Below are 16205 nucleotides of genomic sequence, written 5' to 3'. Positions count from 1 at the left end.
TTTGAATTATGATGTGTCTTGGTGTGGACCTTTTTAGGTTCACCTTGTTTGGGATTCGCTATGCTTCCTGGGATTGTAGATCTGGTAGATTGCTTTTCTCCATTTTGTTTAGTTCTTTTTCTGGAGCTTTGTTCTGTTCTTTCAGTTGGGATGTATTTATCTTCCCATTTTGGCTACCTGCTTGTATTTGTTTCTATGTATTAGGTAAGGCTGCCATGTTTCCTGATCTTAGTAGAGTGGCCTTATGTAGTAGGTGTGCTGTGGGTCCCAGTGGCACAGTCTTTTCTGGTCACCTGAGCTAGGTGCTCCAGGTATGTTCCTTTTGTGTGCCCTCCTGTTGTAGTTGAGACTTGGTTGCTGTTTGCTCATCAACGGGAGGGATTGACCCTTGGGCTGATTGGTTGTGATGTCTGGCCATGATCAATGGAGGAGCTATTGTGCAGGGGCTATAGAGCAGGATTTGCTTTAGCAAGGCTCTCTCTGGTACCTGCCCTGTCTGCCTTTTGTTTGTCATCCTCAGATGTGATCTTGGGTGGTGCTCTGGATCAGACTGAAGCTGGCCACCAGCTAGGGCCTCCTGGGAGGGGCCCTGCTGCTGGCCAAGTTCAGCTGAAGCCTGTGCCCTGCCTGGGGCCACCTGGCACAAGCCACCAAGCAATCTACAGATGGCCGCCACCAACGCTTGGTATGGAAGTGCCTCGAGAGGCCAAGCCACAAACCAGTGCTTCCCGCCTCTAGTGCTGGTCCTGGGGCTACTCAGCAAGAGGTACAGGGCATGCTGACGCCAGCTGCTGCTTGTTTAGGTTTTGTGATCCTTTGAGAGATTTTAGGAAAATCCACAGCATGAGCCAAGGCAGGCCATTTGTATGGAAAATACACTGGAAGCGGCTGGGGCAGGCCCGCACATTGGGAGGGGTGGTGTCTTAGGGAATCACAAGGGCAGGGTGACCAGTATGAGCTACTTTGATGGAGACTCTGCTATGGTGCCCTCCTGGGTCTGAAAGCTGGGGAGGTGCGGGGGGTGAAGGCTCAACAAAGGAACAGTGCCCTCTGCCAGCACTTCTGTCTGGGAGAAAGCCGCCCCTCCAGCCCTCGCTCCAAAGCCAGACAACTCAATTTTGTCCCATAAGTCGCTGGCACCTCTCGAGCTGCTGCCTCAGAGCTGGAGCTCAGAGTGAGTGAGCTTGTCACTAAGTCTGCACATGAGCCCTTTAAGAGGAAAGTCTATGATTCCTTCAGCCCTCCATCTCACTCAGCCACAATCTGCTGGTTTTCACAGCCAGAAGTTATGGGGACTTCTCTTCCCAGCACTGAAACCTGATGTGGGCCCGGGACCCCTTGCTCTTTATGGGGTACCTCCACAGCTGAGATATTTCTCCTGATTCTCAGCCACCACAAGCAGGTATGGGACCAGCCCAAGCCTGTTTTGCATCTCCACTCCTCTACCAGTTCATAGATGGCCTCTTCTGTATGTCCCCATTTGTAGGAATTCTGTTTAGCTAGACTTCAGGCAACTCCTAATGATGGTTATTCTGTAGTGTAGTTGTAATTTTGATGTTGCGAGAGGAGGTGAGCACAGTGGTTATCTGCTCCACCATCTTGATTAGAACCAGCTTTAGGGAAATTAATCTTTGATGAGCTTGGAATGTTACATCTTGATTGATAAAATTTGCTTGTTCATAGCATCAGCAACATTGCCTAAGAATTATCTGATAGAACTCTGAAAAGTGTGTTTTTCCAACTCTATATAGTAAATATTTGAAACTGGCAAGAAACTCAGGGTAATTTTGAGTGGGAGGAATTGTGATTTGAGTAGAGGTGACACCTGAGACATCCAGGAGGTCAGGACATGGATATATTCACTGAATGTCTCTGTCTATTCTCTTCTGGCCTCTGAGAAGCAGAGTGGCATGGCTCAGGAAACCAGCGGAATTGAAAATTTGGGTTGCATTTGGTCTTTTTGGTTGAAAATTTAGGAAGGGAAAACACCATTAATAATCAAGTTTCTCCTCCTATCTTGGTTAAACCCAGCATTTCTCAAATGTACCTGACAATGGTCCAGGTTTTTCAAAGTACCCCTGTGTCATCCTGTGGAATGGTTTTGATCTGACAACAGTGTATGAGGTGCTAAGTGCCATCTTTTGCAGATGAGAAAACTTGGGCCCAGAGAGCTGGCAGTTGGTCCATGGTTAAAAAGAAGCAGCATTCTGGAACTGCTGCCTCTGCACAGTGGGTATCCTGTTATGGCAGCATCTTCTCCAGAAAGTAGTCAGTTAGCATCTTTCTCTGTCAGGTTTGACTTTTGACCAGACAGATAGCCACAAACTTTTTAATATGCTCTCCCTCTTTTATTATTTTAATGAACTTGTCTTACTAAGACTTTTATCTAATGGATGGAAGGTGTGTTTTTCTCTGGGAAGGGGAAGATTATATAGTGACCCCATTTGGGTTTTAGCTGTGTTTACAAAGATGGCTGTGTCTGCTCCCACATCACAAGGAGTCATTCCTCTGCTCCAGTGCACTTACCACATTTTGTACATACCGCTTTTTATGGTCTCCTTCCCCTTTAGTCTGTGAGCCTGTTGTGGCAGGGATTTGTGTCTGAGTAGCCAGAGCAGCCAGGAGGGGCAAGATATATAGTAGTGCCTGGTGAGTGCTAGATGCATGGTTCTCTGCTCTGTTCTGCTATAGTTGTCAGCAGAGTAAAGGCTTCTCAATCAGAACCCTGTATACATACTCCATTTACTTTGTACTAAGGTTTCACATCTGCCCTCTGGGAACTTTGTTGTAGACTTTGTTGGGCTCATTTGGATTTGGCACAGAAGAAAATAATGCTTCCCATTTCTCCCTAACATGGGAAGTTGAACTCATTGTTTTGTTTGTTGAAATACAACCTAATATTAACAGCTGGAATTTTATCTTAAATAAAGGGAAAACTATTTCTTTTTAAAATGAATGCTTAAACTGGAGCCAGTGTCTCCCTCCAGTTACATAATTTCTCTAAGTAAATGACTAAGCATTGATTTTTTTGCTTTAATTTTCTTTTTATCTAATATTTGATATTTGGAAAATAATGTTATGAACTATAATATAATGGAGACCTATCAAGCCATCACCCGCCTGTGATGACTGTCAACTAGTACCTTGCATATCGTGTGTTTTCTTCCTCATTTCATCCCATCCCTTCCTATCCCATTTCATCTCATCCCTTCCCATCTCCCTGCCTCCCCTTTCCTTGCTCAGAGAAGCTACGATGTTTTCTCTCAAAAATTTAGGTGATTATAGTTAACTTTTTGTCCTCTATCCATTTCTATCCTATGGCCAGGAGTTGATATTGGACTATTTTCTAGAAAAACCAAATTAATAAATGTTTTCAGAAGTCATTAACCTAATCCACCTCCCTGGGCACTTCTGTCACCAAACGGGATGGAGAACAAAGCTTTAGACACAGAGAAGGGCAGGTGTCTGTCCATTGGAGTCTTTTGCTGAGAAGCAACTAAAACAGTGTTTATTCTTTGGCATTATGGAGGTCAAGAAGAAATATTAAAACATGTTGTATAAGGGATATGACCTAAAAGGACCACAGACAGGGTGTAGGATGAGGAAGAAGGGAGGAAGGTCAAATGCAAGGGTTTGCTCTATAAAAGGTCTTCTGTCTGTGGGATTCGAACTTTTCATCTTTACTCCAATTTTGAACAGGCCATTGGAAGTCAGATGTCGTAAGTTCTTCAGGTTAATTTTTCCTTTGCTCATTTTCTTCCAAACATTGGAATAGTCAGAAGGCCAGCTCTGTATGAGCTTGGGCAAGTTCAATTTACTTTCTCTAGCTGGCCCTCCAATATATCTCACATACAGTCCCTAACAAAACATTGAACATGTAGAGATTGCAGTGACATAAAATGTAAAAGAAATGGCAAGCCAGTTCCTGGAGTTCATGCTCTCAATTTAAACCATTTTCAGGTTAAATTTGTAGTTGGAGGTTAACCAGTTTCTCATTATGTTTTTAAGTCTAGGACCGCCATTCACTTACTTGAGGCATATGGAAGGGAAATATCTGTCTTCTAGTAAATATGGTTAACTGAGAAAAATTATGAACTTAAAACTATATGTGATCTCAGAAAATACAGTGATTGTATAAGGCTATGAAAATACAGATAATAATTTTCATAGAAGACTTAAATGATTGAGCAAAACTTCTACAAATATTTTATTTCTGAGAGGAAAAACTAGAGTACACAGTAATGCTGGCTTCAGAAAGGCTAAATTATTAGCCTGAAAAAGTGAATTTAAGAGATGAATTTGAAGATGAGATAGAGACTGAATAGAAAATAGCAAAACTCCATTTCTAGAGACCCTTATTTCTTTGGGCAGTTTGTTTTTTCATTTATTGTTTTCATAATAACTAATTAAGATATCCACATTCTATACAATTTATCCATTTAATTTGTATGATTCAACAGCCTTTACTGTATTCATAGAGATGTGCAGCCATCTCCACAGTCAATTTTAGAACATTTTCATCATTCCAGAAAGATATTCTTTTAGCATTTGTATTCTGTGTCAAATATTCCACCAATGCTCTAAGGTAGTGGTCTGGGCCACAGGCCCCCTCCCTCTCTGCAGTTCCTTCTTTAACCAGAGGCACATATGATATATTATTTGAACAAAGATTTCAGAGGCTTTCTCTGATGATTAGTGACCTTGAGCATCTTTTCATATGTCTATTGGCCATCTGTATTTCCTCTTTGGAGAAGTATCTGTTCAGGTCTTCTGCCTATTTTTTAATTGGATTGTTTATTTTTTTGTTGTTGAGTTGTATGAGTTCTTTGTATATTTTGGATATTAACCTCTTATAAGATATGTCATTAGTAAATATTTTCACCCATTCAGTTGATCGTCTTTTTGTTTTGTTGATGGTTTCCTTTGCTGTACAAAAACTTTTTAGTTTGATATAGTCCCATTTGTTTATTTTTCCTTTTGTTTCCCTTGCCTGAGGAGATATATCCAAAAAGAAATTACTGTTAGCAACATCAGAGAGTTTACTGCTGATGTTTTCTTCTAGAAGTTTTATGGGTTTTGGTCTTACATTTAAGTTTTTAATCCATTTTGAATCTATTCTTATATAGTGTAAGAAGGTAGTCCAGTTTATTTTTTATGAATGCATCTGTCCAATTTTCCCAGCACCATTTATTGAAGAGACTGTCTTTACCCCATTGCATATATGCCTCCTTTGTCATATATTAAATGAGTGTGTAGGCATGGATTTATCTCTGGGCTCTCTATTCTGTTCCATTGATCAATGTATCTGTTTTTATGCCAGTACATGCTGTTTTGAGCACTGTGGGCTTGTAGTATAGTTTGATAGCAGGAAGTGTAATGCCTCCAACTTTGTTCTTCTTTCTCAAGATTGCCATAGCTATTCAGGGTTTTTTATGGCTCCATATAAATTTTAGGATTATTTGTTCTAGCTCTCAGAAAAATACCATTGGTGTTTTGATAGGGATTGCATTGAATCTATAGATTGCTTTGGGTAGTATGGCCATTTTAATTATGTTAATTCTTCCTACTTATGACCACAGTATATGCTTCCATTTATTTGTATCTTCTTCAATTTCTTTTTTCAATGACTTACAATTTTCTGAGAACAAGTCTTTTCCCTCATTGGTTAATTTGATTCCCAGATATTTTATTGTTTTCAATGCAATTGTAAATGAGATTGTTTTCTTAATTTCTCTTTCTGAAAGTTCATCATTGGTGTATAAAAATATCACTGACTTCTGAATATTAATTTTGTATCCTGATACTTTACTAAATTCATCGATCAGTTCTAACAGTTTTTTGCTGGAATCTTTGGAGTTCTCTATATATAGTATCATGTCATCAGCAAATAATGAGAGTTTTACTTCTTCCTTTCCAATTCAGATATCTTTTATTTCTCTTGTCTTATTGCTGTGGCTGAGACTTCCAATACAATGTTGAAGAGGGGTGGTGAAAGTGGACATCCTTGTCTTGTTCCTAATTTAAGGAAATTGCTTTTAGCCTTTCCCCATTGAGTATGATATTAGCTGTAGGTTTGTCAAATATGGCCTTTGTTATGTTGAGGTATATTCTCTCTATTCCCACTTTGCTGAGAGTTTTTATCATAAGTGGATGCTGGATTTTGTCAAACACTTTTTCTGCATCTATTGATATGATCATATGGTTTTTATCTTTCGATTTGTTAATGTGATATATCACATTAAATGATTTACGGATATTGTACCAACCTTGCATCCCAGGAATAAATCCAACTTGATCATGGTGTATGATATTTTTAATATATTGCTGAATTCGGCTTGCTAATATTTTGTTGAGGATTTTTGCATCAATGTTCATAAGAGATATCGGCCTATATAAGATATCATCTCACACCTGTCACAATGGCTATCATCAAAAAATCAAAGAACAACAAGTGTCGGCGAGGATGTGGAGAAACCAGAACTATCATACAATGTTTGTGGGATTGCAAATTGGTACAGCCACTATAGAAAAGTCTGGCGGTTTCTCAAAAAATGTAAAACAGGTATACCTTTTGACCCAGCAATTGCACTTCTGGGTATTTATCCAAAGAAAAGCAAAACAATAATTCGTAATGATCTATGCACCCCTATGTTCATGGCAGCACAATCGACAATAGCCAAGATATGGAAGCAATCTAAATGCCCACCAACAGATGATTGGATAAAGAAGTTAGGGTTCATATATACAATGGAATATCACTCAGCCATTAAAAAAGATGAAATCCTACCATTTGCAACGACATGGATGGACCTAGAGGTTATTATGCTGAATGAAATAAGTCAGACAGAAAGATAAATACCATATGATTTCACTTATATGTGCAATCTAAGGAACAAAAAGAAAGAACTAATCAAAAACAGACTCACAAATACAGAGGACAGTGTGGTGACAGCCAGAGGGGAAGGGGTTGGGAGGGCTGGGAGAAAGGGGTAAAGGGTTAAAGAAGTACAAATTAGTAGTCGATAGATGTTCATGGGAATGGGGAGCGCAGCTTAGGGATTGCAGTCAGCGTTTATGTAATGGCTAGGTGGAGAGCCAGAGGAGTGAAAGAGCAATTAGGGGGATCATTTTATAAACTATATAAATGTCTAACCAATGTACTATATACTTGAAATTAATAAAATAAAATTTAAAAAAAGATTTCTGAGGCTTACTTTTTCCTTTTTTTCATTAAGTTAAAAATTGTTACATTCAGGCACGGCCCTGAAACCTTGCTTTGATCCCTAGGATCCCATGGAGAATGTGGGACCTCATGCAGTGGTGGGGCTCCCCACATCTACCCTGCTTAACTGGCTAGCAGACTGCATCTTTGTTTTTCAAATGCATAGTGGTATATGATTTGTTTTAAACAAAGAGTTCTAGAGCTTTAAGTTAAATTTGAAAGGATGCAAAAAGATTTAAAATTATGTTTCTGCTCTTAAGATAAGTTGTAGGAAAGTTAAGACAAAGTGAGTGTTCCATGCTATTTTATTATGGCAATACCTTGTTCTCTGTGTCTCTTCAAATGGAACTGAAATTCTATCAAAAGTTAACAAATATGGGAAACTTCCTTAAAGTTTAGAAGACTGCTTAGAACTTGGTGGGTCTCGTGTGGTTTCTCGCTAAAGTACCAGAACAAAAGTTGCCCGAGTAGGAAATGTGCCTACCTCTGGCCAGTACATTGTGCTCCTGGCACTCAGTGAAATTAAGTTAGAATAAAAACAACGTATTAGAACAAAGTGAAAAAAATCTGTAACATCAAAGCAGCTTGGAATCATGAATTAGAACAACCCAAATTTCATAGTACCAAGCCTGCCAGCCAAATTTGATGAGCAGTACAATAGATGGAATGAAAGTAAGGGCTATCAGACATTTGAATGTAGAGCAAAGTAAATGTTCAAGCATACTATGTTTATAGATAAAACTGATTTTTATCTATAGGTAAGAACACAATCACATGGACTGTAAATAGACCAAAATTGCTTTTAAAGCAAGATCATTAATCTAAAAGCTAAGTGAATCATTTGGGGGGAAAAAAATGTCATGGAAGGCACCATAGGGATAAATGATAGATTTGGTCTTATTAACACAATTGTTAATTAGGCCGAATAGACTGCTCCTTAAAATATTACTAGAAACTGAGCCATTTTCTTTGAGCCCTTAGCTTAGGGGTTAAGAGCACAACCTACAACCTGCATTTGATCTTGGCTCTGCCACTTACTGGCTGTTCGACCTTGGATTGTATCCGATAGTTTCCTCATGGACACAGTGAGAATAGTAATGGTGGATTTTACTGGGTATGCGAATCCTAGAAGTTCTATGCAAAAATCTGTGTTTATGAAAATATGCCAACCAAAGCAACAGTCAGAATCTGAATTCACTGGAGGTTAAAGCAAAATCAGAAAGCAATTTTTTTTTTTTCAAATGCCTAATGTCCTCAAAGAGATCAATGTAGAAATAATAACCATTTAAAAATAAAAAAAGAACAAGATCAAGAAAATCTAAATAAGGGGCAAAAACAAGCAAGAATTAAATGTAAGTAGATATGGAAAAAAATTACAGCCTTCAGAAATGAGTAATAGATTCATTGAAATAAAGAAGAAAAAGACAGATGAGACTAGATTCAGTTGAAGGGAAAATTAGTAAATAAGAATCTATTATTGAAGAATTCACCCAGAATATAGCACAAATCCATGCAGATTAAAAATCTAAAACAGATTAGCTAAGAAAAATGGAAGATAGATGAAGAATCTCCACAATATGTATTATTGCATTTTAAGAAGACAATGACAGGAATGGCAGACAAATAATAGTTGGAATTTCTCTGAATTGGAACAAAACATGAACCTTCTGATCGAAAGCACACTCTGAGTAATGAGCAGAATAAGGAAAGATAAATGCAGGCCTGGCCTAATCAGAATCAAAGTGCAGAGCCTCAAGAATAAAGATAAAGCTCAACCAGCTAGGACGAAGAGACAGATTCCCTACGAAGAACCAGCACTGACTGACAGCAGACTTGTCATCATTACTAATAGCTGCAGAAAAATATTTTCAAAGTGCTGAAGAGAGACAACTATAAACCTACAATTTTGTGCCCTGTCAAATTATTTAACTGTGAGGGGTTTCAGACATATAAATACTGAAAGAGGTTTGCCTCCCACATACTTTCACTGAAAAAACTGTTAAAGGATAGTCATTTGCAAGAACAAAAGTGAGAAAGAAGGAAGGCTGTCAGAAAGTGTGAAAGGCCTAAGATTTTACTATACTTGCAAGTTAACTAGGTAGCCTGCCACAGATTCATGGCTGCTGGCAGAATGACATGAGACTCATGGGTCAGAGACAAAGGACTATTACAGCACAGAAACTGCATGAGTTTCTCGTTTGCATTCGTTCTCTTGAACCGTCAACCCCACCCCAATCCCATAGGGTGATGTGGAGCAGCTCAGGTGGATGCTGGCTCACACACTCGGCTTACCGCACAGCTGAAAACCCTCAAATTTAGGAACCCTTCAATCTTTTGTTTGTTTGCATGTATTTGTTGGCTTGTTTTCCTTCCAGTATTTTAAAGATGGTGTTAGAAAACCTGCACAATCTTTCCCCTGAGGTAGACGTTATCTTTATTGTCCTGGTGAAGAAACAAATCTGTTAGACTACCTCTGTCTTCCAAGGCTGTTTGTTACACAGTGGCTACAAATTGTGTGGAAATTCCATGGAGAATTGTCTCCCAATGAAGAGGTGGAATGCAAAAAACAAATACAGAATTTAAAAACAATCTTTAATTTAAAATTAACTGTTGCTTTAAATATTATTTTGTGTAAGCTTTTTAAAAATAAAACTCTAATAGTTGGGGAGAGGAGCTGTTAAAATAAACTAAGGTTCCTATCTCATGTAAGGGCTGAATAGAGGCCCTAAAAAAAATTTAGGCTTTAGAACAATTATTAAAGAATGTGTGTGTGGAGGCGGGGGGGTGTAAAAGAATAGAAATATAATTTACATCTTCTTAAAACCAAAGAGGGAAAAATACTGGAATATTTTCTAAAATTGATCAATCTAATAGAATGGAGGAAAGAAAATTTACAGCAAGAAAGAGCTTGTGGGATATATCTAAAGAGGTATATAGAGAAAAGTAAGAAGACCCCAAATAACAGCAGTTATTCTTTCACCTAAATAAGCTGGGGAAAGAACAGAATAAAACCAGTTAAATAAGAAACTGTTAAGTAACTGGACTGTAGCACTTCAGCTGCCAACTTTCTCACCTGCAAGTCTGAAGACTCAGGTCTGAAGGGATGTGTGAGCCTTTTAAAGGCAAGGAGAGGGAGACAGTGGACAGAGAAAAAGGGACATGGGAGTAAAACTTAGTAAGCAAACCTATTTCAGATAAAAGAAAAAGGGAAGAATAACAATATCTTTGAAAAATCAAATTCATGTGACTCAGATGACATGGAGAATTGTCCTTTTTGGAACCATAATTATTATCTCTAAAAATCTAAACTACCCTGGGAAATTTGGGAAATGTGGACACAGACCCCCCATAGTGTGGTCAGTTCAATAAGATTTTAACAGGTATTTATTAGGCAGGCACTGTGCCACTGCTGGGCTACGCAGGTGAACCAGACGTTAGTGCTGGTCCTAGAGGACATAGTGGCAGAGAAAGGAACCTAAGAGAGGCACTTAATACAGTTGGAGTCTTGGGGTAGGCCTGAGGTCAGGGAAGCACATAACTCCATGATTGCCCCACCCCCTCAACTCCCAACACAGAAGAAAGCAATTTTCAGGTTGGAAGTGTTAATAATTGGCAGAGATAGAAGGTGTTAGAAAGGGCAAACTGTAAAAAAATGTTTATAGATCCCTAGGATTAGCCCAACCTTATAAAATAAAGATATTATTCCAAGACCATTAAAGGTAGTCACAATGCAATAAGTGTAGGAGAGGGGGAAAAATATTTTTCCTTGTACCCTTCTAGGTCTCTGCTGGGGCTCTGTAACAAATGACAGGCTAAAAGAAAAACAAGTTTACTAACATGTGCACTAATGTAACACATAGGAGTACCTAGACATGAATAAGTCAAAGATTTGGTTAGTACTTGAGCTTTTATCGCAGTTTAGGAAAAGAACAATAAGTCTTTAGAGAAGTGATATGACAAAGGAAAAGTAGCTTGAGTCTGTAGGGGTGGCAAATTGTGGAAAGGTAAATATATAGGAAACCAATCAAAGGTAAGAACTAGTTAGTAAAGTTTGTTATGTAGGTTCCTCTAAAGCCATCTCTGGGCTGATAAAAGTCTACAGTTGTCTCCAGTGATTAATTTTCATCCCTCCTAGTAGATTGGAGAGATGGGACACCTTTGCAAATTTATGCCCTCCTCTTAGGCAAATTAGGAGAGGGCCGGGAGCTTTTTTGGTATCAGCTTCTCAGTTTCCTTCAGCTCAGAATAATCCTTATCACAAAGTAGTATATTTTGGGGTAGCATAATTTGCTACCCTCTAATAAGAGGAGAGTTACAAGGATGTTAACTATCAATCTGCATGAAGAGAATAAAGTATAAGTTGGGCTAATCTTACTTACTGGAGTATTACACCCACTTCTGCCCCAACCCAACCAACACCTCTGGCATGCAGAAGTCACTCAGTGGATTTGCTGCACAAATCAAGGTTGAACCTGAACTCTTGTGTCTTAAAGTTGAAATCCCTTTTATACCTTTCTTGAATAGTTTTCCCTCCTTTCCTACATCTGTTTTAATACAGTTTACATGTATACTTTATTATCCTATTTTTTAACTTCATATAAATATCATACTACACACATCTTAATAAAACTTACTTTTTAAACTTAACATGTTTTTGAATTTTAGTCATAGTATCTCTATTTCATTTACTTTAACTCATATATTGTATGTATGACAGTATATACAAAATAATTATTGTGTGAGATAGATACTAATAATATCTCCATTTTCAAGTAAAACTGAAAACAGAGATTAAGCCATTTGTCCAAGTCATATAGGTAGTAAGAAAGGTTCAAATTTAGATCACCAATTTTGCCTATTTCATTCCCATTTTTTATTCATAGTTTTTCCTGTTTGTTGCCTTAATTAGAATTTATAATGTGAGAAAGCAAGGATGATAGTGGCTATGCTTATCTTATTCTTGACTTTATTTGGAATGCTCCTTAAAAATTTTTAACATTAAATATGTTTGCTGTAGGTTTTAAGTACCTTGTTAGGCTAAGGATGTTGCCTTCTATTTACAATTTGCCAAAAAACCTTTTTCTTATCATGAATGAGTGTTGCATTTATCAAATGCTTCCTGTCTATGAAAAACAAATCACATGATTTTTTTCTTTATACTGTGTGTCAATTAGTAGATTATTTTTGGTTTTAAATCATTCCCATTATTCAAGAAAACTTTACTTGACTATTTTGTATTATTATGTTACTATGTTATTGAATCGTGTTTGCTGAAGTTATATTTAGGACTTTTCATGTAGTTTATAAGGCGAAATTGGTCTACAATTTTTTATGAATTTTACTATGCTTGTCCAGTTTCAGACTAAAGTTGATAGGAGCTTCAGAAAATTAGTTGAGTTACTTTCTTTTTCTGTTTTAATGAAACCTTCACCTTAAGTATTTGATAAGGTGATACCATGAATCATCTGAGTCTAACAATTTTGTTGTGAGATTTTACTTATAATTCAATTTGATACAGACTCATTGGTTTAAATTTTCCGTTTTGAGTTAAAATTATTCTTTTATTACAGGTTTTCAAATTTGTTATTAAATACTTCATAATATTTACTTATGACTTTGAAAGTCTCTACTGTATCTGTAGTTTCGATCCCCTTTCTAATTCTTTAAAAACAAACAAGAATTATAGAGAGGATCTCAAAAGAACTAATCAGTAATAGGTGGTTATTTGATAAAACTGCAATAATGTTGGGAGAAATAGAAAGTAGCAGTAAGAGAGGAAGACGAAATATGAGATGGATTGACTCCGTAAAAGAAGCCATAGGCATGAATCTCCAGCAGCTGAGCAGGGCTGTTGAGGATAGGACATTGTGGGCATCAGTGCATCACTCATTCATAGTCACCAGGAGTCAGAGCTGACTCAATGGCACGCAACATACACAATAAAATGACATGCCTCTATCTAGATCAAGAAAGGAAATGAGAAAACACAAATAATATTAGATGCTATTTAAAGTCCATGGAAGGATTTCAATCTAAAACAGAAACAGAGGATATGGAACAGATTCGCATGTGCACCCCTCAGAACTTAAGAACCAAGTGACTAATTTCCAGTAAATGCCTGATTCACAGAAGACCAAGACTTATCTTCTGCCAGTGAACATCCATGAAGAATCTCTCCCCATCCTCAAGCCAGTGAACTTACTTCTTGAACTCTGGCTGGATTCCCCTCTTTGTACTTCTTGCCTATAAATACAGCCCACCCCAAACCATCAGTAGACTTGCCAGTAGTTTGCTACACCATGTGTTTCACGAACTGCAGGTCTTCTGCTATACCCGAATAAACTCAATTTCTGGTAATTTGAGCTTGCCTCAGTTTATCTCTTTATTCTGGCTGAAAGTTTCCTTCCAATTTTAAAATTTCTAATTCTATGATTATGGATTATCAAGTCCCTATATGTGGTCACTTCGCCTGTCCACCTCTAGCCTTGTCATTCCACAAGGTCACTATCTCCTCATCACAGTATAGCTAGGAATGGAGGCAAGTCTTCCTGCCTTGCTTACTTGATGTCTCCATTAGCTGGTCTGGTTAGAGAAGAACAGCTGAATCGATTCACTGTAATGTAGCACTTACTACATTATCATGTTGACTGTTGATGGGTTGCTGACACAGATGCTTAGTTGAGCACCTTCTCCCATTTCTGTCATCTTGTCTCACATCAGAGCTCAACAAGTGTGGCCCTTTGCTTGGGTCAGTTGAAAAGATTTCAGGATATCCCAGCATTTTATCTAATATCTCTAAATTTCCATATTGCATAAGTGGAAAAGGGTGTTGTCAAAAGAAAAGCAACATGTGTGACCACCAAACTCCTGTCATCTGGAGCTGCTACATTAACCCATGGATTATTTATCATAATGTCTTGACTTTAGGAGAGAAAACAGGGCTGTTTTTCAGGAGCTGTGGTATTTTGTTAGGAACACCTGGGTGGAGCTTTATTATGTTCATTTGAAATGTGTGTTCTAAACTGATGAATTTGTTTGAAAACTTTATTGCTGTTTCAAGTTGAATAATCATTTATGTTTGAGCATTTGGTTTTTTAGACATTTTGCCATTTAAAAGTTTTATATTTTTTCTAATCAGTGCTTCACCAAAGGGTAATGATATCAGTCTTGGAGTAAATCGATTTATAAGTTTGCCCTTCTAACAAATTTAGCACTTTAGCAGATATTCACTTAGGAGACTTTATAGTAATATAATGAAACATTTAATAAAACATTTTTTATTGTGATGGTAACTTCTAAACCTAAAGCATGCTCATATATGTTAGCCATGTAATCAAATGCAATAACTTCAAAAAGTATCTAATTTTAAATGCGTATCCAATATAATGATGAAATAGCCCTAATAAACCGGAAAAAAATGGAGAAAATGGAGGAAATGGCTACATTGTGTTTATCACATCCGTAGAGGCATAATTTAAAAAATACCTCCTTAAGTGACTACTTTCAGTTCAGTTCGTTATTTTTATAATTAGCAATGCTAACAAATAATGACATTACTAATTGAAATATCAATTTTGATAAGCCCTTATTTCTCCATTAAAATGGCTTCCTGAAAATATCACAAGAAGTTAATGAATCGCCTGTTAATTAAATTTGAACTTTTCTCCTCTTGTGTTCAAAGGGAAAAGACTGAAATATCATAAATTTATATTGCTTTGTACTAAATTGAACATTATTGGTGATATGAATATAATATATGGTAATGTTACACATGAATGTGATAAGAATCTGAAACATTCTTAATGGAATTTGCTAATTTGGAATATTGACTTATCTGTTAAGTTCATCTTGTTCCTGAAAATTCAAGTGCTAAAATTATGTTTTACCAGAATTTTCTAATTAGCTATGTGTAACTTTCCATGAAAAATTTAAACATACTCATCCAACTAACAAATCAATCTATCTTTTCTTCTCGTTTTGTTAGCCTCTTAGCAAATATCCTGCTGTGATAAATGACATTTCATTCTGGTTGCCTTCTGAGAATTACACGGAAAATGATTTCTATGATTTAGTCCGAACAATTGGAGGAGACCTGGTGGAAAAAGTTGATCTTATAGACAAGTTTGAACACCCAAAGTAAGTAAAAAAAAAAAGCTTTCTGATTTTATCTTTTTTCTCTCTATGTGACAAATGGAAACATATAATGAAATTTTGTCGAAGCAGTACATATGAGACATAACGTCTTCTGAATTTATAGTGAATGTATAACTTATAAGAAAAGCATTTTACATGAGTCCTTTCTGAAAACCTTTCTAAAATGTATTTTTTAATCTTTCCTGCCTTAGTAAAGAAAGTATATGAAACAGAATGCTTTAAAGATCTTGGAGTTTTTCAGTATTGCTTTTGGAAGTGATTTCGTACCACATCATATCCCAGGAACAGAGGATGAAGGAAAAAGAGGATTTTGTGGAGAAAATGTTTTGTTAGTCTCTCGGTGAATATTTATTAAGCATATACCACAAGCCAAAATGTATGTTAGGTCCTAGGATAAAATTTAATAACTTTGTCAGGATTCATTTTACTGTTGACCTGTTCTCTCTGGTGTGTATTTGTGTGTGTGTGTGTGTGTGTGTGTGTGTGTGTGTGTGTGTGTGTGTGTGTGTGTGTAGTTGCCTTTCATTAATCAGGTTTGACTCTGCTCTTGAATTAACGTTCTCTTGAATTATATCTTTAAGGATTTGTTCTGATCCATGGTTCTATTCTTCAGGGATCCTAGTTATGCAGGAGGAGGCTCTCCTTTGTCTGATTTCTCTACGTATTATTTTCACTCTCGTGTTTTAAAACTCTTTATTTCCACTTCATTTTAAATGCTTTCCTCACTGTTGTCTTCTCTGTCCCTTACCGTGTTTTCTGCAATCTCTTCTTCCTTATACACATCCATTTTTCATCTGCAGTTACTTTGTTTTCTCCCCTTTTCCGAGTT

The 16205-nt window shown here is 37.1% G+C and overlaps 1 protein-coding gene across 10 annotated transcripts in view; it reads left to right on the top strand.

Moving 5' to 3' along the window:
- The window catches only part of FARS2 (phenylalanyl-tRNA synthetase 2, mitochondrial), a 455949-nt gene that overhangs the window by 307385 nt on the left and 132359 nt on the right, over positions 1–16205 (top strand). For 9 of the 10 annotated variants that reach the window (XM_023534658.1, XM_023534659.1, XM_023534660.1 and 6 more), the window contains one exon: positions 15207–15358. In XM_023534658.1, the coding sequence (XP_023390426.1) occupies positions 15207–15358 (152 nt within the window). Of the gene's footprint in view, positions 1–15206; positions 15359–15567; positions 15950–16205 lie in introns of those variants that run through there. The other variant, XM_023534664.1, reaches the window with a different exon arrangement.

This window comes from Pteropus vampyrus, unplaced genomic scaffold (genome assembly GCF_000151845.1).
Source record: "Pteropus vampyrus isolate Shadow unplaced genomic scaffold, Pvam_2.0 Scaffold129, whole genome shotgun sequence".
Taxonomy (NCBI): Eukaryota; Metazoa; Chordata; class Mammalia; order Chiroptera; family Pteropodidae; genus Pteropus; species Pteropus vampyrus.
This window is presented reverse-complemented; position numbering and strand designations above follow the sequence as displayed.